General features: G+C 36.7%; 3 protein-coding genes and 1 pseudogene across 3 annotated transcripts; 1 reads left to right on the top strand and 3 right to left on the bottom strand.

Moving 5' to 3' along the window:
• Window positions 1-4608: 4608 nt before the first annotated feature.
• Window positions 4609-6549, top strand: LOC126588455 (peroxidase A2-like). Its single transcript, XM_050253546.1, has 4 exons — window positions 4609-4874; window positions 5221-5409; window positions 5637-5799; window positions 5939-6549. Exons 1-4 carry the CDS (start codon window positions 4662-4664, stop codon window positions 6346-6348), a joined length of 975 nt encoding a protein of 324 aa, XP_050109503.1. The 5' UTR covers window positions 4609-4661; the 3' UTR covers window positions 6349-6549.
• An 8574-nt stretch (window positions 6550-15123) lies between these two features.
• On the bottom strand, window positions 15124-18060 carry LOC126588448 (protein trichome birefringence-like 4). The gene is made up of 5 exons (XM_050253538.1): window positions 16673-18060; window positions 16261-16453; window positions 15962-16155; window positions 15719-15877; window positions 15124-15638 (listed from the first exon to the last, which is right to left on the bottom strand). Exons 1-5 carry the CDS (start codon window positions 17608-17610, stop codon window positions 15260-15262), a joined length of 1863 nt encoding a protein of 620 aa, XP_050109495.1. The 5' UTR covers window positions 17611-18060; the 3' UTR covers window positions 15124-15259.
• Window positions 18061-18179: 119 nt separating this feature from the next.
• On the bottom strand, window positions 18180-22757 carry LOC126588447 (formate--tetrahydrofolate ligase). Its single transcript, XM_050253537.1, has 5 exons — window positions 21995-22757; window positions 21438-21587; window positions 19352-20527; window positions 19025-19171; window positions 18180-18686 (listed from the first exon to the last, which is right to left on the bottom strand). The coding sequence occupies exons 1-5, from the start codon at window positions 22157-22159 to the stop codon at window positions 18411-18413; spliced, it is 1914 nt and encodes a 637-aa protein (XP_050109494.1). The 5' UTR covers window positions 22160-22757; the 3' UTR covers window positions 18180-18410.
• Window positions 22758-24951: 2194 nt separating this feature from the next.
• LOC126588463 (late embryogenesis abundant protein 2-like) lies at window positions 24952-26129 on the bottom strand (annotated as a pseudogene).
• Between the last annotated feature and the right edge of the window lie 554 nt (window positions 26130-26683).

Raw genomic sequence — 26683 nt, 5'->3', positions numbered from 1 at the left:
ATTTTGAAGGGACTAGATATGGAGAAAACTAATCTTATTAATCTTCCAATTTAATGACTAATTATTTGTCAACGTTTATGTACGCAATGCGTGGAAGAATTTGGTAAACCTCATTACATTTATGCTATGCATACATACCCTAAATATATGGAAAAAAAAATCTGCAAATTATAGATTTGAGAAAATAACCAGTACACAGTGAAATGAAGTACGGCATTTTTGAACTTTAGAAAAGTCTCTTAATCAAACTGTGATAACTTTTTTACACAGAGAAAAAGAAGTATACCAAACAATATAAATTAAGCAGTTGGATGCATGCATGCTAGTATTTCATCATGTATATCATGGATTACTATTGGCTCGTATCTTGCTTAGATGAAAATTCAGCTGAAACCCTCATCAAATATGCTCACAATATTCAACTAGCCAACTAATTAAAGTTTTTTTTTTATAAATTTATATTATCCTTATGTAAAGAATAAGGCTAAATTTTTTTCTTGATCCCTACGGTGAGACACTACTTTTAAATCGACCCCTATGGTGAAAAAAGTGTTAATCTTAACCCTGTGGTGAAGTTTGTTATCAATCGTAGTCCAAATTGAATTTTCTGTCAAAATCTCATCCACATGCAGGGATAAAAAGGTCATTCCATTTTTTTTCTTTTCTTTTTGGTAATTCCAATTTTTTACAATCAACAAAAATAGAAGGAAAAAAAAAAAGAAATCCCTACCCTTGTTAGCCACAGCCACATCGACCACCCACCACCTTCCCCCCTCTCTCACATAACCCTAGCCATCCTGTCCACCATTGTTCTTCTTAAAATGAAACTAAATTCAATGTTTGCATAATAACTTATATTCTAACCTAAACGCGGCGAGGAACAGATGACAGAAGAATGAGGAAAAATCCAATTTGGACTATGATTGATAACGAATTTCACCACATGATTACAATTAATAGCTTTTTCACCACATGGGTCTATTTAAAAGTAGAGTATCACCACAAGGATCACAAAAAAAAATTTGGCCAAAGAATAATATAAATTTATAAAAAAGGAGGAATTTTCCAACAAATAAATAAAGGAGCCGATTGGATAGCACTGCTGACTCTTGTTTTTGTTTATTTTCAAGCTCAATTAGATGTTTTTCTACATTTAACAAAAACATACCTAACAATATTCAACCCTATTCAAATCTTCTATATGTCACTACCCTAGCTAATTGTAATTGATATGATATTAACTTATACATAAGGTCAAAGTTATAAGCAGTAAATGACACAGTAAATTAACTTCAAAGTTACTTGACCGTTGAAGAGATTGAATCTAGGCAACTTTCTTAAATTAAATTAATATGTTGGAATGACCAAAAAACAAAGATTTAAAATATTGGAGGTCAAAATGTAGGCGACCGTTGAGAGTGTACCGTCAAAACATAAAGTAATACACCTCGTGTTATAATATAACTAGACAAAGACATCTTTATTATTCTAAATTAGGAGAGATTTTTTTTCATGTACGTACTAGAAAATAAGTTGGTACGTGCCATAATATAAGTAGAGATATGATATTGTTGAGAATAAGATTCCCACATCAGATAACGAATGGACTTTGCATGTGCTTAATTATATTGTGCTACACCTTATATTGCCAATTTATTTTATGGTGGAACCTCAACTTTCTTCATGGTATCTTGGGGTGCAAATCGGGTGGGTTGGGCGGGTTAGAAGGTCAACCAAATCCTAACCAAACTTTTACAACTCGGGTTCGGGTTGGGTTTCATTCGGGTTCTTTTGGGCTTGGGTTTAATTGGGTTAGGGTTTGCTTGGGTTGGGTTCAGGTTGCCCAACTTTTTCAAGTTTAATCTTGTAACAACTTAGTTTCCAAGAATTCTTAAAAAAATTAAGCCAAGTAGCATCAAAGCTAGCTAACTTTATTTTCATAAATCAATCTACTATAAAACTTTAGGATTTAGAGACTACGAATATGGGCTGATTAAACAAAGTCTCTTATTCCCTAAAAGCTTAAGTAATTATAAAGGGTAATTTACTAAAAAAAAATTAGAAAGGGTGTTGTTTTTTGGACTTGGCTCACTTGGGTGTAGTATGAACATTAATTGATATGGGTTACAATCTGGTTAGATTGGGTTTGGTTAGTCGGTTGGGGATGGACAGGGAAATGATCAACCCAACTCAACCCAATCAATGAACAGGTTGAAATCGGGTTAGGTTCGGGTGGGTTATAACTAAAAAAAACTCACTTGTTCGGGTTTAAAGTTGGGTTGGACACGAGTAGGGTCGGATTGACCCAACCCAAGTTGAGCTTATGAATCCCACATCAGGGAAAGATTTGCATGTGCTTATAAATAATTGGACTACAACCCATATTGTCAATTGGTTTTATGATGGAACATCATCTTTCTTCAGTCTCCTTCCACTTATATTATTACAGGTGGTGTATCGGCTTGTGTACTAGGTATACTTAAAAATTTCTATTAGAATACTTTCATCTCCATGACGGAATGCACATCTACCACTCATTGCGATAGATTCCAAAATCGGAGCTGTTCAATTCTTAATCTTTCTTTGGAGATCATCTACGATACAAAAAAAAACGGAGTAATTAGGTTTTCATCCTTATTTTTACTACTCTATTGATTAAAACCTTATTACTTTTCAATTTTTGATCAAGGTCCTTTGTATTAATAATATCATTAATTATTTCAATAATAAAATATTTTTTATTTATAAATATATTCATTTAATATTAAAAATGTTACAATTAGTATATTTATATTTATGGCTAAATTTTTTATCATAAATTTTTATTTTTAGTTTGTACCCATTTTTAATTTGCAACCCTTTTTTAATTTGTACCAATTTTCCTTTCAATTTTAATTTGTACCCATATATTAATTTCTTTTTGTGCCCATATTTTTTAAAGTTTTATTTGTATTGTACCCATATTTTTTTATTTATTTGTACCCATTTTTATTTTTGCTAAATGTGCCCATTTTGAAGAATGTACCCATGTTTTGATACAATAATTTTTTGGTTATTTTTTATGAATGTACCCATGTTTACACACACACACACAATAGTATATTTATATTTTAATATTTTTAATCCCACAAATTATGTTTTTTATTTAAAATATCATTAATATAAACAACTATAAATTTTAATTTTTAATTTAAAAAATATAGTAACGTACATAGAAATAAATTATCAATTAATTTTAGGGACTTGGATCAAAAATTGAAAACCAACAAAGTTTCAGTCAAAGATTGTTCATAACTAGGGACCGCATCCAAAGTCTCCCAAAAAAAACCATTTGAATAAGAGACCGTTTAGTCATTTAAATATATCAAATAAATGTACAATTCATCAATGTTACTTGGTACTCACACTGTTGATATGTTCTATACATTTAGATAAATAAATAATTTGTGATTCAAATAATTAACTTTTTTATAGAAATGATCTTCAAATCAACTTTTTATGATAAACATACATTATACAGGACTGAGATATATATGTCCATTCCCGTAATAGGATGCTAGTATTAAATGAGCGCGTCCATACAGCTACGTACGTACCCACACGGTTTGACATACTGATTGAAGTCATTCGATTGTCTCCAAAGCCTCCAGTCAATATACAAAATTTCTAGAATGCTAGACTTCATCATACGTATGTTTCCTACTCCCTACATATCCAATTAGAAGAAGTCTCACTACTTCATGTTGTATGAAATACATCAACTATATTGATCTCGATAGGTGACTAGAATTGAAATAGATGGTATATGGATTGGGAACCTCATAAAATTTACTGCATATTTAAGTTAAACGTAAATGATTTTTTTTTTTTTTTGAAGGGACTAGATATGGAGAACTAATCTTATTAATCTTCCAATTTAATGACTAATTATTTGTCAACGTTTATGTACGCAATGCGTGGAAGAATTTGGTAAACCTCATTACATTTATGCTATGCATACATACCCTAAATATATGGAAAAAAAAATCTGCAAATTATAGATTTGAGAAAATAACCAGTACACAGTGAAATGAAGTACGGCATTTTTGAACTTTAGAAAAGTCTCTTAATCAAACTGTGATAACTTTTTTACACAGAGAAAAAGAAGTATACCAAACAATATAAATTAAGCAGTTGGTGTATTCACCGATCGAATGACAATCATTGCTTCATGATTCCATTATTCATTTTCAATCCCTGGACCAATTCTTTTCCTGGTGAAATTATTACTATATCAAGTCCTCAATATAATGACTATATATGGCCCTTGGACCGTTGAAATATATACAAAATTTGATTTAACATAATTGCACCCTCCACCGAAAAGTTTGAAAATTCTTCAACTTAAAAGGATACTTAGAAACGTTCCTGATTCCTAATAGGCCCACATCAGCTTAATTATCTGAAAATTTCTACGCATGAATATTCAAAGAACTATCTTTCTGGTCATTTGCTTAAAGCATGCATGCACAAAATGCCTATCGCTGCACTGAAATCTCACCTATTACTCTCTCTATAAAAGGGTAGTATTAGCCTCATATAGAACCCATCTCATCTCCCACCCTAAGAACTACTATCTATAGCTAGCAACCTCTCAATTTTCAGTTTCCTAATTAATCATCATGTCTTCATTTTCAATTGCAGGAGCAATATTTGTTCTTGTTATTACTAGTGTGTTGGGAAATGTTAACGCTCAACTAAGCTCAACCTTCTACAGTACCACATGCCCGAATGTGACGAGCATTGTTCGCGGTGTGGTCGAGCAAGCTCAACAGAATGACATCCGGATTGGTGCCAAACTCATCCGGGTGCATTTCCACGACTGCTTCGTCAATGTATGTAATTCATTAAGGAATATACTATTGGTTATTCTTAAGTATCATTAGGTAATATTTGTCCAAAAAATATCATCAGGTAATATATAATGAGATATATATTACATAAAGCTCTACGTGCATGAGCGTCCGTCTTTGCTAAATGACGGATTTTGTATTTGATAATACGGATGATACATTGCTAAAACGTAAAAAAGTTTTTCTGTTGATATGTTATTGACCAATAATATATCGAGAATCCGTCTGTTAATAATGAACAGATGGATGCTCTGTCAAAGGAAGAACTGTGTTTTTATGTGCAATACTAAATAAGTTTAATTTAATGGCTAACGGTGCATGCATGCAGGGTTGTGATGGATCGATTATGCTAGACAACGCAGATGGAATAGATAGCGAGAAAGATGCAGGTCCCAATCTATCGACAGAAGGATACGACGTCGTAGATGATATCAAAACTGCTCTCGAGAATGTTTGCCCTGGTGTTGTCTCCTGTTCTGACATTTTAGCAATTGCTTCTCAAATTCTTGTTTCTGAGGTACGTACATATTAAAAGTCCTAATTAGTTTAATTAATTGGGAAATGATCAATCCATCTGAGAACCAGCCCCAAAGAAAATAAAAAAGAATGCGAATGTCGGTGAAGAGATAATCTAATTAATGAACAATTCTTGGAAATTTGGAGCATATATATTTTAAGCAGTGCCTCATATACTGTTGTTCAAAAAGTTCTTCATGTAATATTTGTATTGGTATATATATGCAGAATGGAGGGCCAACGTGGGAAGTTCAATTGGGAAGAAGAGACAGTAGGACAGCCAACCGAGCTGGTACCACTGCCATTCCAGGCTTTAACGAAAGCCTTGATCAACTTTCACAAAAATTTCGCGATGCAGGATTAGATTCCACTGATCTGGTTGCTTTATCAGGTAACCGTATATATACACACAATTGACCAGAATAATAGTACAATTAATCACCAGATTAAGCTAGCAATACACCACGTAATAATAAGTCAACCTCTAATTATTTTTAAAAATTTAAATGTGGTTGTTTCCTTTATCTTAGGTGCTCATACATTTGGCCGGGCAAGATGTTCAACTTTCGTTCACCGCCTCTACAATTTCAGCGGCACCGGCAACCCGGACCCGACCATAGAAGCCGGATACTTGGAAACCCTCCGCCAAACATGTCCTCAAAACGGCAACGGAGATACATTGAACGACCTTGACCAATCCACCCGCGATGCCTTTGACAACAACTACTTTACAAATCTCCAAAACAACCGTGGGCTTCTCCAGACCGATCAGGTGCTGTTCTCAACTAGCGGAGACACCGTTGCGATTGTGAACCGCTTTGCAAATAGCCAAAGTGACTTTTTTGATAGCTTTGGTCAGTCCATGATCAATATGGGGAATATAGGAGTTTTGACAGGCACCAATGGAGAGATTAGGACCAATTGCAGAAGGGTTAATTAATTGAAAATTATTCATTAGTATTTTGAAAAAAAAAATGATTAGGGTTATATATGTGCCCTAAATAACGGTAGTCTAATAGCATGAGGTTTAAGTATTTTGTCATTTTATATGCAGCCAATTTCTTTTCCTCGCAGTTCTCTTCTGTTTGTCCATGTTGTCAAAGGTTGATATACAATAAAAAAAGAAGTCATACTTATATTATTTTCTGGCACCATGCCATTATATTACCTCATGATCAAGTTTACCATGCTACATATATTTGTTAGATAAAACAAATGATAGATCATGGTGTAATGATGTCTGTTAAGATTATTAGAATTATACCCTAAAACGTCAACTTCTTGTTCATCCACATGTTAAAATTATATGTAATTAATTAAATAAAGCACAACCTACATTATACTCAGATTAGCAATTAATCTTAATAAAAACTAACAAAAATGGCTTCAAAACTTTGAATTTTAACCAAAAGTCATTTAATGTGTGTGTGTGTGTTATCTATTAATATTTTCAATCCTACAAATCATTGTTTTATTTAATCTCATCAGAATAAATGTCAGGGGACTCGTTAAAAAAAAAAAACTGAAAATCAATAAGATTTCAGTTAAAGAACACTCGTAGTTAGGGACTGCTACCAATTTTTTATGTAAAATGTATAATATACCAATGTATAATGTACAAATATACAATACAATGTATGGATTTTTTATGAAGGTACCAATGTACAATGTTCAATATATCAATCTACCAATTTTTTAACGTAAAATGTACTAGTATTTTATGTAAAATGTACAATGTACAATACACAATACAATGCGCTAATTTTTTTTCTTTTTTATGAATGTACCAACGCACCAATTTTTTTTATGTAAAATGTAACAATATTTAATGTTATTAAAATGTGCAATGCACCAATTATATATATATATATATATATATATATATATATATATATATATATTGTAGTAAAATGTACAATTTTTTAATGTAAAATGTAAACCTGGCATCTGTGTCGTGTTTTCCGTGTTCGTGTTGTTTTCGTGACATACCCGATATCTTAACGGGTCATATCGTGTAACATCCGTTAAAGTAAATGGGTAATATGACCCGACCCGTTACCTGATAAGTTTGGCACCAACCCGAGTATCATTATGTTAAGCTTGCTCCACCACACCTCAAATAATGCTTGTCACGTTTGGGCATGTCATAGAAAGTTGAGCTTAGTTGAGTGGATTTCCTAACCATTTTGCTAACACTAGTAGTAACAAGAACAAATATTGCTGCTGCACTTGAAAAGGAATGCATGATGATTAATTTTTCCTTTTGCTCATGGTGAAGATTCATTAAACTTCCAAAGGGAAGGAAATCCAAGAACAGGAAACAAATAGAAAACAATCAGAGGTGGTGTCGAACGTATATACAAGAAGGATGCAAAATCAGGTAGAGAAAAGGAGACAAATTAAGCCCCCTTTATCTCCAAAAGGGTTTTAGGATAATGAAACTGGGAGGTTGTGTTGTGCTTGGATAGCACCAAACCCGTTGGAACCAACTCAAGCTAACCCACAGGAAATTTATCAAATGAAAATGAAAGAACAAAATATAAAAGAACACCAAGATTTTAACGAGGTTCCTCAACAGTCAGTGTAACTGGAGTACGTCCTCGGAGCAGTAGGAGCTCACCCAATAATCCACTATCAACCAAATGGGAGTTTACAAAGTGTTGACAATCTCACAACCCAAATAACCCAATACATCCAATAACTCTCACTCACCAAAGAAACAAATAGAGAGGGAAATATAGTGAATAATTTCCTCTCTATACAAAGCTCAAAGCTAATACACAAATACAACTTTGATTGAGTGAGTACCAACAAAGAAAGAAAATCACCTTTCTTTCTTCTCTTCAAAATGGGGCTGCAGCACCTCTGTTTTTGCTCTCATTTTCTGCTACGTTTTTTTCTCTCTTATGGCTTCATTACTACACTTCATAAAAAATAGCAATTATTTCTCTTTCAAAGAACTCATCCGTGACTTCCCATGAACCAAGACAACTTTAGACCAATTCCCTTTTCTTTTCCCCAAAACAAGGAAGAGACATAATTATTTTGTCTTTTTTTTCTTTTTGATTTGTTTAATTAAAAGGTGGCCACTTGGCCACATACTCCAACAATCTCCACCTTGGCCAAGTTCCGAAAAACGTCATGATAAGCCAACCAACACAATTAACACACAACATCACTCCCAAACACTAGCAAGAGAACAACTCATGCCGAGCCAAATACTCCAAAACTCCTACTGCTCAACGCCTTCTTTATATAGGCATAATGTGAGCCAAGTTCAAACAGTGAACAAACTTGGCTACACCAACAACCTTAGTCAACATATCAGCGGGGTTGTCTTTCGTTGGAATCTTCTGGAGAATGATTTCCCCTTCACCAACAATTTCACGAACAAAGTGATAACGCACATCTATGTGCTTGGTCCTCGCATGATGAACCTGATACTTAGCCAAATAAATGGCACTCTGACTATCACAATGTACCTCCACCTGCTTCTGATCAACCCCCAAATCTCTAATAAGCCCATGTATCCAAATGGCCTCCTTTATAGCTTCAGCAACTGCCATATATTCAGCCTCTGTAGTAGACAAAGCAACAGACGACTGCAAAATGGACCTCCAACAAACTGGCCCTTTAGCCATAGTAAACACATAGCCTGTAGTAGACTTCCTTCCATCCAGATCACCTGCATAATCTGAATCAACATAACCAACTGCAAAATGACCAATACCAGAGTCATCTCTCTCAAAGCATAAACCAACATCTCGAGTACCATGGAGATACCTCAATATCCACTTAGCTGCTTGCCAATGCTCTTTACCTGGATTATGCATATATCGACTTACCATGCCAACTGCATGAGCAATATCCGGTCTAGAGCATACCATTGCATACATCAAACTACCAACCAAATTTGCATATGGTATATTTTTCATTTGCAGCTTCTCTTTATCAGTTTTAGGACACTGTAAAGAACTCAATTTAAAATGAGGAGCCAAAGGGGTACTAACCGGTTTGGTTGAATCATGAACTCCAAATTTCCGAATCAACTTTTCAAGATATTGTCTTTGATTCAAACTGACAAAACCCTTTGCTCTATCTCTAGTGATCTCCATGCCAAGGATCTTCTTCGCTTCACCAAGATCCTTCATCTCAAACTCATTCTTCATTTGTTTCTTCAATTTCTCAATCTCTTCAACATTCTTTGAGGCAATCAACATATCATCAACATATATCAACAAATAAATGAAAGACCCATCTTGCAACTTCTTGAAGTACACATAATGATCATATTGACTTCTAGAATAATTTTGGCCTCTCATAAATTTATCAAACCTCAAATATCATTGCCTTGGAGATTGCTTCAAGCCATAAAGTGATTTCTTCAATTTGCAAAACAAATTTTCCTTCCCTTTCACTATATACCCATCCGGTTGACACATATAAATCTCTTCATTCAAATCACCATGTAGGAAAGCCGTCTTCACATCAAGTTGCACAAGCTCAAGATCATATTGTGCAACAAGAGCTAACATAATACGAATTGAGGAGTGCTTCACAACTGGAGAAAATATTTCATTGTAGTCAATGCCCTCCTTTTGTGCATACCCTTTAGCAACTAATCTTGCTTTGAATCTCACATTGCTTTTCTCATCAGCATCTTCCTTCTTGGCATACATCCATTTGCAACCGATAGCTTTCTTGCCCTTAGGCAATTTAGCTAACTCCCAAGTCTTGTTCTTCAAGAGAGAATTCATCTCATCACTCATGGCATTGCACCACCTCTTCTTCTCCTCACTCTCAATGGCTTCCTCATAATTGGATGGAATCTCTTCAGTGATAATAGAAAGAGCAAAAGCAACATAATCACTATACCGAGTTGGCTTGGTAATTTGTCTCTTTCCTTTGTTCTTGGCAATAGACTCTTGAGGTGAAACTTGTTCTTCAACTTGAATAGAATCTTCAAGTTCAACTTCTTCAACATCCTCATGGTCTCCAACTTCTTCACTTGTAGTGGCTTCGACATCAGCGGAAATAGGATTTGAAGTATCAGAGGCAACTTTCTCAAGCTCCACCTGTTGGACATTTTTCACATTCTTCTCAGAGTCTTTGTACATACTTTCTTCATCAAATGTCACATCTCTACTAATTACCAGTTTCTTCATCTCTGGACACCACAACCTGTAACCTTTGACACCACTACTAAAACCAAGAAAGATAGCCTTTTTGGCTCTAGGATCAAGTTTATTTTCAGTTACATGAAAATAAGCAGGTGAACCAAAAATACGAATATGATCATAATCAGAATAAGGTTTTCCAGTCCATACCTCCATTGGTGTCTTACCCTGAATAGCAGCTGAGGGTAACCGGTTGATGATGTGACATGCATAATTAACTGCCTCTGCCCAAAATGACTTGCTTAAACCCGACTGAGACAACATACATCTAACCTTCTCAAGCAAGGTTCGATTCAATCTTTCTGCAACTCCATTTTGTTGTGGAGTTCCTCGAACACTAAAATGTCTCACAATTCCTTCTTCTTTGCAAACTTTAAAGAAAGGGTCGGATGTGTATTCACCACCATTATCCGATCTCAAAATCTTAATCTTTCTCCCAGTCTGGTTCTCAACCATTTTCTTCCATCCCAAGAAAATGCTTAACACCTCACTCTTGTGCTTCATAGTGTAAACCCAAGACCTTCTTGAATAATCATCAACAAAGGTCACGAACCAATGTCTACCACTCAAAGAGGGAGTCTTTGTAGGACCCCAAACATCCGAATGCACATAATCAAGAATGTCCTTCGTCTGATGTACAGCAGTACCAAACTTCACTCTAGTTTGCTTCCCCAAGACACAATGCTCGCAGAAATCAAGCTTACAAGTCGTGGCACCTTTTAGAAGACCTTTTTTCACAAGCCCTTGTAGAGCTTTCTCACCGGCATGACCTAATCTCATATGCCACAGTCTAGTAGTATCTGAATCAGATGTGCCCATATTTTCAGAAACTACAGATGCTTCACCTGTCACAGTGCTTCCCTGCAATAAATACAAATGGCCACATGTAGGAGCTTTCATCACAACAAGTGCACCATAAGTAACTTTTAATGTCTGCCCATCTGAATGAAACCTGAAACCCTTGGATTCCAAAGTACCCAAAGAAATAAGATTTTTCTTCAAATTCGGTACATACCGAACACCTGTCAACTCTTTAACCATGCCATCATGCAACTTCAACCGAACTGTACCAATCCCTTTTGTTGTGCAAGGATTGTCATCTCCCATGAACACAACGCCACCATCAAACTCTTTCAAGCTTGAAAACCAATCCTTGTGAGGAGTCATATGATGAGTACAACCCGTATCCAACACCCACTTAGTAGCACAATCAAATGATGAGGAAGTGGTTAAAGCAAAATCAGAAAAATCTGTTTCAACCTCAGCAACATTAGCTTCAGAACTTTCTTTTCCTTTGGTCTTCAACTTAGGACAATCTTTCTTCCAATGGCCCTTATTATGACAAAAGGCACATTCATCCCTTTCTAAAGGTTTTCTACCTTTAGAGTTTCCTCTAGGTCGAGACTGTGATTTTTTCCTACTAGTAGAGGACCTCCTTTCCGATGATCTACCTCTAACAAATAAAGCTTCAGAGGTACTATCATGATTTTTATCTCTATGCCTCATTTCATAATTCATCAAGGCATTTGACACATCTTCAAATTTCACAGTTTCTTTACCATGCATAATAGTGGTAACAAAATGCTCATAAGAGTCCGGCAATGAATTCAACAATATTAAGGCCTTATCTTCATCCTTAATATCCTCATCTAAATTTAACAAGTCGGCAATCAACTTATTAAAAGCATCAAGGTGTCTAATCATTTTTGTACCTTCTTTGTATTGGAAGCGGTAGAGCTTTTTCTTCAAGTGTAGCCGGTTCTCTGCACTCTTTGTCATATACTTGTCTTCCAATTTTTGCCACAACACACTTGCTAATGTCTCCCGCATCACAAAATACTTCTGAGTTTTTGCAAGGCACAACCGAATTGAAGAGCAAGCCCACAAATTTAATTTTTCCCATTCCGGCTTTGACATAGTTTCCGGCTTCTCTCCCAACGCGGCAAGTAGATCTTGTTGAGCCAACACATCTTTGACCTCACATTGCCACATCCCGAAGTTGTTTGTGCCATCAAACTTTTCCACTTCGAACTTTGCATTTTGCACCGTAGTTCTTGCAAACCCGGAGCTGCTTCCAAAAGGATTTTCATCTTGCCCGTCTGACATCTTTGGCAACTAGACAGTACCCAAGAGCAACCAGTGCTCTGATACCAATTGTTGTGCTTGGATAGCACCAAACCCGTTGGAACCAACTCAAGCTAACCCACAGGAAATTTATCAAATGAAAATGCAAGAACAAAATATAAAAGAACACCAAGATTTTAACGAGGTTCCTCAACAGTCAGTGTAACTGGAGTACGTCCTCGGAGCAGTAGGAGCTCACCCAATAATCCACTATCAACCAAATGGGAGTTTACAAAGTGTTGACAATCTCACAACCCAAATAACCCAATACATCCAATAACTCTCACTCACCAAAGAAACAAATAGAGAGGGAAATATAGTGAATAATTTCCTCTCTATACAAAGCTCAAAGCTAATACACAAATACAACTTTGATTGAGTGAGTACCAACAAAGAAAGAAAATCACCTTTCTTTCTTCTCTTCAAAATGGGGCTGCAGCACCTCTGTTTTTGCTCTCATTTTCTGCTACGTTTTTTTCTCTCTTATGGCTTCATTACTACACTTCATCAAAAATAGCAATTATTTCTCTTTCAAAGAACTCATCCGTGACTTCCCATGGACCAAGACAACTTTAGACCAATTCCCTTTTCTTTTCCCCAAAACAAGGAAGAGACATAATTATTTTGTCTTTTTTTTCTTTTTGATTTGTTTAATTAAAAGGTGGCCACTTGGCCACATACTCCAACAGGTTGCTATATATAGTTGTTGTAATTTGAAAGGTTTCTAATTCTTTTAATTTGGATTTTCATTTTGGTTTTGTTTTATTTGAAGTTTAACTGATAATTTATTTAAGCCTATTTACGTTGAGGGTTATGAAAGTTCCAATTTACATAATTAATAGTTTGATTTCTACATTTTACCGTGTGGAGATTACTAGCATACTAGAATTCTTTATGAGAGTAGGTTACTAGAATTCTTGGTTGCTTTAAAAGGACACTCCTTCCCAACGGACGTTGAGCTTGTGTATGGTCGATCTCATCTTCGAGTCTTGTAAGTTGCCAGTAAAGCATGCAGATGTAATTACATATGGGCAAGTGGCATATTTTTAGTTTTAGTTTTCTTGTTTTTGTAAGAGGAAAATCTCACAACTGTCTCTCACGAGTAATTTTTCAATATGACCAATGTATCATTGCGTGATTTTACAAATCCTTTCATTTTATAACATATATTAATAATCTTATCACACATTCGTATCATAAAATATGAATTAATCATTTTACTCTATAACTGCTTGCCCAGCCCACTTTTTCTCCTCCCCTTCATCGTGTAGAAAGCCCCTTGTTCTCTAAGAGTGTGGCTATGTCACTGACGTGTAGACCAAAAACACCACACGTCCATGTGACCGTCAAATCCAAAAGTTATATATTTTTTCTTTCATTAGCATACAAGGATAAATGTTCTAACATTATATATATTTTTATGATTCGAGTATTATCAATTAAATGTTACTTTGTTAAAATGAAATCATGAACGGCCAAGAATGATAAGAAAACAAAATCAAAGTGGTATAAAATTGGCAAGGATTGCAGAGTGGAGTCAATGCTTGAAGGAGGAAATTATAATGTTGTAAAAAATTTACAGCATTGTATATTACAAGCTTAAAAAGTGACCTTAAAAGTTTTTTTCAGAACTGTAAATTGTAAGGGGAAGAGTGGTGGCCGACTTTCGTTCAATGAACTTCGGAAAATGTTGCCGCAGTGAGCATATGGAGAGCCAAATGCATCGACCTTCAAGCAAGACCGATAGCCAAATGCATCAGACATTGTGCTTGCTGTTCCAACCACGGTATAAAACTGGGATTAAAAGTTTGGCGATCTCAAATTTGTCGATGATCACTTGTGACTCATTATTTCGATGTATCATTTTTTCGGACACAAGAAACTGACGCCCAAATTCCTTTAGCCAATTATAAGACTAATGGGATGAAGTGACTAGCCGCTCTTTTTCCACAATGTGCATGATGAGTGCATAAACTGCTCATATGCCCCAGCTGCCAGTGCTGCATTTCTAACTGCATTTTGTTCTGCTTCACAATCACTCCAAAACCTCATCACAGTAATGACATTCACACAATAGGCTTTCGTGTTTGAATTTCGCCTGGCCAAATTCGCACAACCAGCTTCAACCAGAGCCATATTTTCAGTCTTACAGGCATTTTAAGGCCCTTATAATTGCAACCACAACTGCACATTGTGGCGTTAAACCGGTATTAGACTGGCATTTTATAATCATGACCTTCTCAGCACCAAAACCAGCTTCTGCGACCACCACGATCACCAGCACTCACTGTTTCGGGTCACCATTTTCCAAGCTTCTCTTTCAATTCCGCCAGAGATGCCATAAGGGCTAAATCCTGTTTCTCTCACCACCTCTATCTGAAAACACAATTGATCACTAAAGCACATTGCCCCACCTCTTTGCCTAACTACAACTTTTGCCTTATCCTTCGTTTCTATCTATACAATCAAGAATACCTGTTCGATATTCTCCATATGGTGAGCTTTCCAAAAAAAAAAAAAACGTATACTACATTATTTTTTTCTCCAGTTCTAAGAAGTTGTCCTCTGGTTTTTCTGTTTCTTCTCTCTATGTTGTTTCTGGTTACGTTTGAGGAGTTGAGCATATATAAGCTCGTTCCATGTATCAGGAACGCCAGGGAGGCACCAGTGACTGCAATCCTGGATCATAGGCGGTTTTCGCTCCTCCTCAGTTAAATTCGGCTTTCTGTAAATCGATGGATGAGCATCCTTCCGGAAATCAGTCATTGTTGTAATGTTCAGATAGTTGACTGGCGTCTTCATCCCCTTGAGTACCGAGTCTAGGATTTTCATGTTCGTTGGATATTCTCCTCCATATTCCGTGGATTCCAAGCTTGTAGTTGGCTTAGTTTCACCGTGGCAATGCCCTCCAGAATTCCATTCTCCACCTCTGTTAAAAGGGTAAAAAGATTAGCAAGATGCAATACATTTGTTAGCCAAGTTGAAGTATTTTATGTGTCCAAAATGTACCTAAAGTGAGAAGGTGAATAGCCCCGGAAGAAAACAGCGGTTTTCTTAGGATTTACATTGGTGTCAATCCATCTAGCCCATGTCGATAAAGCTTTGCGAAATGCATCATCAACATCCAATTCACCGTAGATATGGGAACCCTCTTGATAGTAACCCTTCCTGCAAGATTATTATACATATTAACTTTGGTGCCAAGTTTTGCGAAAATCCATGACATAGAGTGAAACGGAGCACTGAACTTACCCGCTTAAAGTTTTCTCATGAGTCCACCAGTGACCTGTGTTGAAGATGAGAACATCTGCATTTTTGTAGTTGTCGGATGATCTCTCAATCAAATCAATGCGAAGCGTTTCCTTCTTTGATCCACTTGGTTCTGGCATCTCCCATTCTTGAACTAGGAACCGGGATTGAAAGAACTCCACGGAACAATTATACTCCTATTGATCCATACAAGAACAATTACATTAATGTTACTTTGGACCAACAAAGCCAAAAGGTAAGGAGGAAGAATTTATAAGGCTATGAAATCGAAATCAACATACCTCGAAAATAAAAGAGTAAGAGCCTTCTGTGCGAAATTCTTGCCTACCCGAAACTTCATAAACTTTGTTCTTATTATCCACTGAGTTTCTAAGAATACATAGCAAAGACTCCCACATATTCCTGTTGAGAGAATCGCCAACAAAAACTAGGCGCTTCCCTGTCAACAATCTCAACATCTTCTTACCATTCAACCTGCACAACACCAAAACCAACAAGCTTTATTAACAGAACCAATATAGCGAATACGATAAAAATGTACGCCAATATGAAAATCAGTTTGAACTTTAGAGCAACATGAAGTCAAAAAGATTCTTAGAGGATGCCTTGGGTTAGAAGTAAAAGCAAAATAAAACATAGTATGAACAAAGCATACTCAAATTGTCAAGTAAAAAAGTCCTGCAAATTAATTACCTTGGGATATTGCAACGTTTTGGTTGCCATCTATACCTCTCGTAGCCATTGTCCGGCCTTCCATTTAGAAAACAATCGAAAGGCTCATCGATCCAAGGACAAGACCCTGGAGCATAAAGCGGGTACGAGTTATCTCTCACCCATCTTCCATCAAATATGTCACAGCCATTCATCAGCTTGGACTTCAACTCACTCTGTTTCCCTTGCTTCTTAGATGACACCTTTTTATGATCACTTTTCTTCTTCGAGCCACGTTGGCCATTTGAATCTTTCGAAGAAGAAGAATGTGAATATGTGTGCTTCTTGGTCTCGTTTCTTCCCTTGGAACCCTCCATTTTCCCAGAAACTTCGATTTCTGTGTTATTGGACGATGAAAGAATGGGGTTGGATGACTGAGCATTGTTATCTCTCTTCAAGCTTTCGTTTTTCTCCGGAAGTTGAGAGAAACCAATCTCTTGATTATCCACCTTATCATCCTTCAACCTTGCATTCTCATCAAACCGCGGCGAAAATTTCGGTTTTCCAGAAAAGGGGTCTCTCCGGGAAAGCTCCAGGTGTGCATTAGGGTTTTGAGAAGAGGAGTAGAAGGAGGCATGGAGGAGGTTCTTGAAACGTAGAGGAAGAGGGCCATTTTGGCGTGACGGGTTGAAAACCAAAAAGAAAGTGCAGGCAATGAAGGCAAACGTGAATACATAAGTGAAGGCCATGGATTTTCTTTTGGAGAACAAGATTGAAAGTGAAGGGACCTTTGGCCCTGGCTTCGTCGGCGATGAGTGCTTCGTGGAAGGAGGGCTTGTGATGCTCATGGTTATGTTCGAATCCGGATTAACTGAGATGTTTACGACTGAGGGCCGTGGAGAGACCGTCGTCACCGACTCTGATGTTGGTTTTGCAAGCAAATGACGCTTGATTGAATTTGACCGAAGAAAATCCGCCATTTCTATATAACTTGGGTTGTTTCGTTTTTCGGTTAAGGTGTTACTTGTGCTGTAAGTTACAAACAAAACTGAAGACAGGGATGAAGAGAGTCTGGCTTAATTCCAACCCTAATTGTCTGAAAATAGAGAGAAAGAGATGGTAGAGAAGACAACGGAGTTTTGGGGTTGATTCAATTGTTGTAAGAATTATTGCAACTTTTCTGTTAAGCTTGTGGTTAATTAGTTAACTAATTACTAATTAGTTCCAAAATATTGGCTATTTTTGGATGTAAGCATGCAGTAAAGTTCGAGAGTTCTCTTCTTTTTATTTTTTATTTTTTTTTTGGAATGTCAACAGTTTCTTTTTGTCTGTTTTTCAGTTGACAAATAAATGCAACTGCCGAAAGAGAAAATGTTAGGGAGACTACGTTATAACCATCTAACACTATCATTCTTAAAAATAAAACCTTTCTGCCCAACTGTAATTGCGTCTGACTGTTATTGCAATGTTTCTTTTCCGTAGTTTAATTTTCCAACAAAAATAAAAGTTTCTCGTATATATTATCAAGTGTTACGGGGACTAACTAATGTATCAAAATAACAATGTATGGTTGTATTGAAACAACTTTTGTTATACAATTCGTCCGGGGAAAACTATAATTAGATTATTATTAACCTCAGAGATTTCTTTATTTGCGAAATCATAGCTAGTAATACAGATAACTTACACAAGAAGCAAAAAGCCAAACAACAGAGGCTTGAGCAACCGTATAGGTAAGTTGCCTCGATGAGCAAATGGAGAGCCAAATGCAGAGCGATCTTCAAGAAAGACCGATGACCCTTCCGGTTGCAGTGTCAAGATCAATGTCATAGAAGCAAGGGCGAGTTGGAAGACCCGGCATTGTACTCATTGTTCCCACCAAAGGATAGATGAATCCAGCTCCAATGCTAGCTCTTACATCCCTTATTGGTAAGACAAATCCGGTGGGGGCTCCTTTCTCAGAAGCATTATGTGAAAACGAATACTGGGTTTTCGCCATGCATATGGGCAGACCAGAAAACCCTTGCTTGCTGTACATCTCAATTTGTTTCTCAGCCTACTCACACAAATAAGGAAACTCGTATCAATAAGCATTTCGAGTAAACTTCTACGCTGGTTTAATTTATTGACATTTTGGTTTCAGTGGTGTCAAGAGAAAGGGGAAAAAGAGAAAATATGTCTATCCTGCAAAGGATGTAGAAGAATCAAGTTAATGTTCTGTTTGCAGCAAACAGTACATAGTTCTTTTTTTTTTTTAATGAGAAAAAAAAGAGAGGAATAGTTGTATTCATTGGTATTGGAAATGCCCGTCTATCTATGAATGAATCGGAGAGCAGGAGAGATTGAAATAAATAGTGTCAACTGAAATTTAAAAATAATAGCACGTGAGCTTACCTGCTCTGAGTATTCAACACCGCTCGCGCCATATGACTTGGCTATTGCTTCTATTTTCTCTTTAATACTAAACTCCAGAGGATATAAGAACTTCAATGGTTGTGTAACATTCTCACATGCTTTTTGAACCGCAATTCCTAGGTCTACCTGCAGATCACAGTAAACTTCATTTATAATAACAACCATTTACCGCAGTTTAAGGCTACACACAAGATGAAATACTAAAAACAAATATGAGATTTTAGCAGAAGTTTCCAAGAGTACTATCCAGCAGCAGGTAAACAAGAGAAGTGAAAATTAAATAGTTGATGCAATGAAGAGACTAACCGCTCCTTTTCCACCATGGGCGTGATGAGTACAAATAACGGCATCATATGCCCCAGCAGCCAATGCTGCATTTCTGACTGCATTTAGTTCTGCTTCACTATCAGTCGAGAACTTGTTCACAGCAACAACAACATTCACACCATAGGCTTTTGTGTTTGAAATATGCTTGGCCAAATTCACACAACCTGCCTCAACCAAAGCCACATCCTCAGTTATGTAGGCCTTGTTAAGAGGCTTCCCGGCAACAACATCAGGCCCGCCACCATGCATTTTCAAGGCCCTTATAGTTGCAACTATAACTGCACATTGTGGTGTTAAACCACTATACCTGCACTTTATGTTCATGAACTTCTCAGTACCAATATCAGCACCAAAACCAGCTTCTGTGACCACAAACCCACCTGGTCCTACCAGTTTCAGTGCAATCTTATCAGCCACAATGGAGGAATTCCCGTGCGCAATGTTTGCAAAAGGACCAGCATGAACAAGAACTGGGGTTCCCTCAAGAGTCTGCATTAATGTAGGGTTAATAGCATCCTTCATTAGCACTGTTAAAGCACCTCCAACACCAAGATCATCGGCGGTTACAGGGTCACCAGCCCTGCTGTTTCCAATCACCATTTTCCCAAGCCTCTCCCTCATATCCGTTAGAGATGTTGTAAGGGCCAAAACTGCCATTATTTCACTGGCAACTGAAATATCAAATCCTGTTTCTCTTACCATCCCTTTCTCGTCAGGGCCTTGACCAATTGAAATCTTCCTCAAGAACCGGTCATTTATATCCATTACTCTTCTCCATGTGATAGAATTTGGGTCAATATCAAGCCTGGCAAATTGCTTAACTTCTTCCGGTGTAAGCTCCTCGGGCGTGGTCTTGGAGATACTCAGCTTCTTTAGACGTCTAAACATGATGTCATTGAAGCTCCGTTTTCCTTCTTTGTTTGGTGGACATAACCGGTTCAGTAGAGCCTTATCTGATTGGGTTGCCTCGTGGAAAATCCGAGTATCAATGGCAGCAGCCAGAAGATTGTTTGCAGCTGTTATTGCATGAATATCTCCCGTCATGTGAAGATTAAACTCATCCATTGGTATCACCTGACTGTAACCACCACCTGCTGCACCCCCTTTGATTCCAAAAGTTGGTCCTTGTGATGGCTGACGAAGGCAAGTAACAACCTAAGTCACAAAGGGGAGAATACAGGATCAGGGCCATACAAACTACTACTGAGATATATAGCCGTCAACTGTGAAATAAAATCTATTTAAGTCTTCATAACAATATAAAATTGCATTAGCAACAATTAATACAAAAAATCTGCACAAGTCTACTTTTGCAGGACGTGCTGTGGTTTTAAGTCTTCCATAAAAACTGCAAGAAAACTTTAACAACAAAGGAGATAATTACAAGACAACCTTGAAATACTTTGCTTTACATTTTGAAAACAAATTCTTTTCGGATGCAGTAAACAGGACTAAGGGCCAGGACCGCACCAAAACAGCTTGGTAACTTCTTGGTCAGAAGACTCAGCAAAAATACCTATGAGACTGTGTTAGATACCACGAAACTTTAACTTTTACCCACAGAAACAAGGGGAAAACAGAATGAACCAAATTTAAAGTTAAAAAAAAATGCATATAAAACATCATAAGCACAAGGGACAACCACAACAAATTTTCAGTTCCCTGAAACTACAATCTCTTTGTAACACATCTTGTTTTTAATGCTTGTCAGTGTATTACTCAGCGATACTTTCCTCACCAGTTAGACACTCCAACCTTAAGATTTAGCCCTAGTTTCTCGACACGACAAGCTAAGGCAACACCAAGTACAATCAATAACACAAAGCCAGAAATCAATGTAACCTCTGAATTAATTCTTTTTGTCCCTTTGTACCTCCACTCATACTTCAAGACTTCTCCCAACAAAAAGGCCAAAACTCAATTTAAATTGCTTGATTATTCAGTTAAATGTTGAAATCAACTTCCCAGAAAAGGAAAAATCAAAAGGGAAAACCAACGTATGCCCAAACTTTTCGATACCGAAAAAAGAACCAAACTTTAAACTGACAACAATAGAAAACTTCACCTTCTTATCCTGAAAAGCACCCAAAGCTTGACAGAGTCCAACAGTAGTGGTAGACTTGCCTTCTCCAAGAGGGGTAGGAGTAATCCCTCCAACCACCACATAATACCCATCTCCAGATCCTTTCAGCTCATCAATCACTGATAACAAAACCTACAAAAGAAACCCAACAAACCCAAATTTCAAAATCTTTCCATATCAATGAAGCAAATGAACATATTACACATACAAAACCGCTCGAGCGCTAACCGGTTAGTAACTAAACGAATCAAACGACCAACACTGATCTTGTTTCTCCAAACAAATAAACCCAAATAATCAAATTTCAAAACTTTTCCATACCAATAAAGAAGATGAACATATTACACATACAGAAGTGCTCGAGCGCCAACCAGTTAATAAGTAAACGGATCAAATGACAAACCTTGGCCTTGTATCTCCCATAAAATACACCCAAATAATCAAATTTCAAAATTTTTATATATCAATGAAAATAAATGAACATATTATACATGCTCGAGCGCTAACTGGTTAGTAACTAAACGAATCAAACAACCAACCTTGGCTTTGTATTTCCCATAAAGATCGTAGTGGTCGGGACTGAGATTAAGCTCTTTTGCAATCTCAGAGATGTGGAAAGGCTCGACAGAGTTGGCAATGTCGATATCCGCCGGCACTGGCGACGCCACCTGCAGCTTCCTCGCCGTCTTGGATGAAGAACTCATCGTGGGGTCGGCGAAAACGTCAAATTCGGATTCTTGTTTGGTGGGCTTGATCTGAAATGTTTGGTTCTTTTTGCGCTCTGGTTTCGGCTGCTGACTGGTTGAAGATGAAGAGCAGCGAGCAGGTGGGTGCGCTTTTTAATACTACTCTTATCTGGGATTCCAGGATTCCGGGCTAAGGCGGTCTCTGGGCCGACAAACAAGCAGGATAATGTTTATCACGTGTGGTATCATGTTAAGATGAAATCTGAGCCGTTGGATTAGAATCTCAAAGCTTGATTGTCGGGACCCACCTGTTGTCTAAAGTGCAATCATGAGGGAGAGGATCCTCTCCGGACCCAAACCCACCGGATCCTCCTTCTTTCTCTGCAGATTTTCATCACCCTCATCCATTTTTTTCAGCTGAAACACTATTTCCAATCATCCGATTCAAAACACAGCCTCTCTCTCTCTTGATTGTCGGGACCCACCTGTTGTCTAAAGTGCAATCATGAGGGAGAGGATCCTCTCCGGACCCAAACCCACCGGATCCTCCTTCTTTCTTCTCTGCAGATTTTCATCACCCTCCTCCATTTTTTTCAGCTGAAACACTATTTCCAATCATCCGATTCAAAACACAGCCTCTCTCTCTCTCTCTGTCTCTCTCTCTCTCTATATATATATATATATACATGGAGGATAAAAATGGAAGAAAAAGAACTGAAATCTTGAGTTAAAGAGATGAATAAACCCGAACGTATCAGCCATCATAGTTACTGAAAACATCAATGTTAACAAAAGACATAATTACGATTGTTATAGTAAGCGTCAAACTCACGTAAACTATTGTGAAATAAATTTGAAAAAAGCAAATAGATGAATCAGGGAACAATATGAATAGGTATGGGATACCTTATAATCAGGTTTAGTCTCTGAGTTTTCGGTGTATTTGGTTACGGGTTGTAATTAGTATAGAACTCTTGTACATTTTTATTCCAAGGCAAAATAATTTAGAAATCAGACTAGGATTGGAATGAATTGATAACTCATCATCTACGGTATATTTAAGGCAAAGTGAATGATTTTTTGTTTCGAGGAGACTAGATTGAGTAATCATCTTCACCTTTTAGTCAGACATAATTTATCGTTTCTCCGTTCAATATACCATCAATACAGTATGTTATTCAATTCAATTCTAAAAGCGAATTAGGCTTTTGTATTTTTAAAGGCATGAATTATATAAAATTAAGAAAATGCTACAAGTGAAATACAGGAATTATTCAGCAGATTGCATTTTATATGCGACTGAAAATTGCAATCTGAGTCCTACAAAGCTGGAAAACCAAAAGCAGCGCAACATCCCCATCTCACAATAGAGAGGGGAGCACAGGACTTAAAAACCCTGCCCAGCTGACAACAACATAACCAACAAAACTCAAAAACACAAACAACAGCTGAAGACACAGACATTAAAACAACATAAAACAATGTCAAACTAGTTGATAAGTCGATATTATACTATATATTTTACCCTATTCTTAGTATTAATTTATTGGTTATTTTGGTAGAATTTTGATACTTTGTTATGTATTTTTAATGTAGGACATTCGACTTCCTCTGGAGCAAAAAGTAACCAAACGGATGAATTTTGGAGTAATTTCAATTGGAGGATGTTCGTGAGTCTTTCAAGATATTTTTCTACCAAGCCGTTTGACCGTGGCGATGAAATTAAGGCCCAACGTGCAGCTTTCACAGATTGATGTTTCTGGACGTTTTGGGTATTTTGAAGTCAAGATGACATATTTTGGGGAAGATTCCTTAAGGATTTGTAGGGGACGTCTCCAGCTTTAAAAAGAGATATTTTGGGACAAAATCGGAGTCGGTCAAAAGACTAATTTTCTGAGAACTCCAAATTCTAGTTCAAATAGGAAACCTTTTATTTTCTGTTTTATCATTTAATTATGTTTCCTAGTTTTATTCTAAGACTTTTTCAAGGTAGGGTTTTATTTTGTATTAGTATAAATAAGATATTTAGCCATTAGGTTAGGGGGGAATGCACACATTACTTTGGAGAATTGCTTTTGACAATTCAAGCTTATTTTCAAGATATTTTCTATCCATATTTTTACTAATATTTTGTTTTATGGTTGTTCGTAACTAGTTTCGTTTGTTAGGGCGATGCCTTGAGTCTTAGCATGAATATGTAGTTTTTATTTAATTGCTTATGATATTATTCATGCATGCTTTGAATTATTAATTATTGTGCTTTAAACTGTCTCTATATCGTAATGCTTAGCTACCATTAGGATGTTTAGATAAGTAATCGGATGCAATTCGGTCAGAATACCACTGGGAATTGATTATTGCTTCTTGTGATTAATAGTTGTAATTTCATCTAGGATAAATACCACGTCTTAAGGGTTGCATGGTTTTTCAAAGGGTTTTCACAAAGCATAATGAGTCATGCATGTTTATATTTGATTTGAATACCACAGACAGATTGCATGTTTGATATATGTTTTAGCTTGAATACCACGAGTAGAATATGCATTAGGAAAACCTAACATTCAAAGTTGCATGGGTAATTCATAAGTAATTGGTAAATCTACATCGGATTGTTAAGGAGACGGCGAAACCTTAGGCTTTTACAATTTGGTTTTCAAAACATTTTCCTTTGTTTTCTTTACTTTGCTAATTTCTTTATTCATTTTAATTAAATTCGTTTTTATTATTTTTAAATTCAGAACCAACCTCTTCCAATCGTCTTCAAATAATTAATTAAGATTTGATATTTACATAAATTATTCATTCAATCCTTACGGAAAACTACTTTGCATTTGATATTTACATAAATTATTCATTCAATCCTTACGGAAAACTACTTTGCTTGAGCTGCTATACTACGATAACCTTCTATTCTTACAAGTATTTTTTAAGTGTTTTTATCCCTACTTTTACAGATGGTAAAATCCCTATCATTAGTCCCTCTCCTTCCTATAGTAAACACGGTCTTCTTCCTCGTCGTCCTTTGCCATGCCAAACGTATTCTTCACAGCCTTGGCAGTAGTCTGTGCCATGTTCTTCGCTTTCTCTCCTGTCTGCTGAAGGAACCCCTCCGACTTCTCCTTGGCGGCCCCAGCAGTGTCTTAGGCCTTTTGGCCCACCTCTGAGGCCTTCTCCTTGGTCACCTCCTTGCTCTGCCGTACTTTTGCCTTTGTAACTTCTCCCTTCTCTTGACCCTTGTCTCTAGTTGTTTTAGTTGCACCCCCTTGGCTGCCTGGGCCGTCTCGTGGGTATTGTCCTTCACTTCCTGGCCCTTCTGCCCAATTGTGTACATCACCTGGTTCGTCTTTTCCTAAATATTAAAAGAACGAACGTATATCAGTATCATTCAAAATGGATCAATATTATGTCAAAATCCATTTTGATGATAATAATATGAATAAGATTATCGACGACGTATCAATAATTTTTACAACATAAGTAAAAAAGTGAAATGTGACACAATCGACAAATTTTAAGGAGACCGACTTTGACTTTTCTATTAAGTTTCTCTCACTGCTACAGCGTGTACAAAAATTAAAAAATACTCAGGTTCGATGTGCTAATTGCTGGAGTACCAAAACCAATATATGTTATTTCAAACGTGGCTAAACTATCATGTCAGTGCATACATTGTGAAAGAGTATGTGTATATATATACCTGAGCTTGGCCCTTGGCTTCACCAGCTCTGTATGTCTGTCTGTGGGACGCCATTTTTGCTTTCAACACCGAGTGATATACGTAAATTCTCCGAGTAAAAACTGTAAGATTGCTCTTCTTCTTGTTCAAGTTGGTTAGGCTGGGAAAGGAATAGTGCATCCCTATATACTTTTTCAAGTATGCAGACCGAAAACGACACGCTTCTTGCTTTATAAGGCAGGCACTGACAGCAGTGTGTAATATCGATGACTCCATAACTTAGCCTACAACTTATTGACACGTGTTGATCCCCTTCAGACAGATACTACTGTTTACTTAAAACTTATATGGAAGTTGGCATGACTCTTTGTGCAAGAATACATTGTTATGAGCTTTCTTCTATACAACAACGGATTATTAAATTAAAATGTAACGTTACGGTAAAGTTCGTTACATAAGTTGTTTTTAATTTAAATATTGCCTGCGCTCAATTTATCATGTGTGACACGTTACAGCAAGATATTGTGTGCAATCAAAACATATAACAGTACCAGTATTGTATCCTTGTAATTGCATGTATAATAAGAAACACGAGTGATGAACTTGAATAATAACTTCATTGAGTAGGAATGAACACAATATAGATTGGCACCAAAGCAAACACATATACGGGGGGAGACTGTTGCTTCTATTTCTTTCTCTAATCTAAAAGCATACTTGGACGTTACAAATCATGATTAAAGTGATATGCGTGTATTGTCAGGGCCAGATCAGCCTCCGCAATTCAACAAATTTGGGTTCGTGTTTGATGACGTTTTTGGTTTTCTACTTTTAGTTGTTTGATAAAAGTAGCTAAGCCACCAACT

Source organism: Malus sylvestris, chromosome 11, assembly GCF_916048215.2.
Source record: "Malus sylvestris chromosome 11, drMalSylv7.2, whole genome shotgun sequence".
Classification (NCBI taxonomy): Eukaryota; Viridiplantae; Streptophyta; class Magnoliopsida; order Rosales; family Rosaceae; genus Malus; species Malus sylvestris.
The sequence above is the reverse complement of the archived record's forward strand: the minus strand, read 5'-3'. Positions and strand labels throughout refer to the sequence as shown.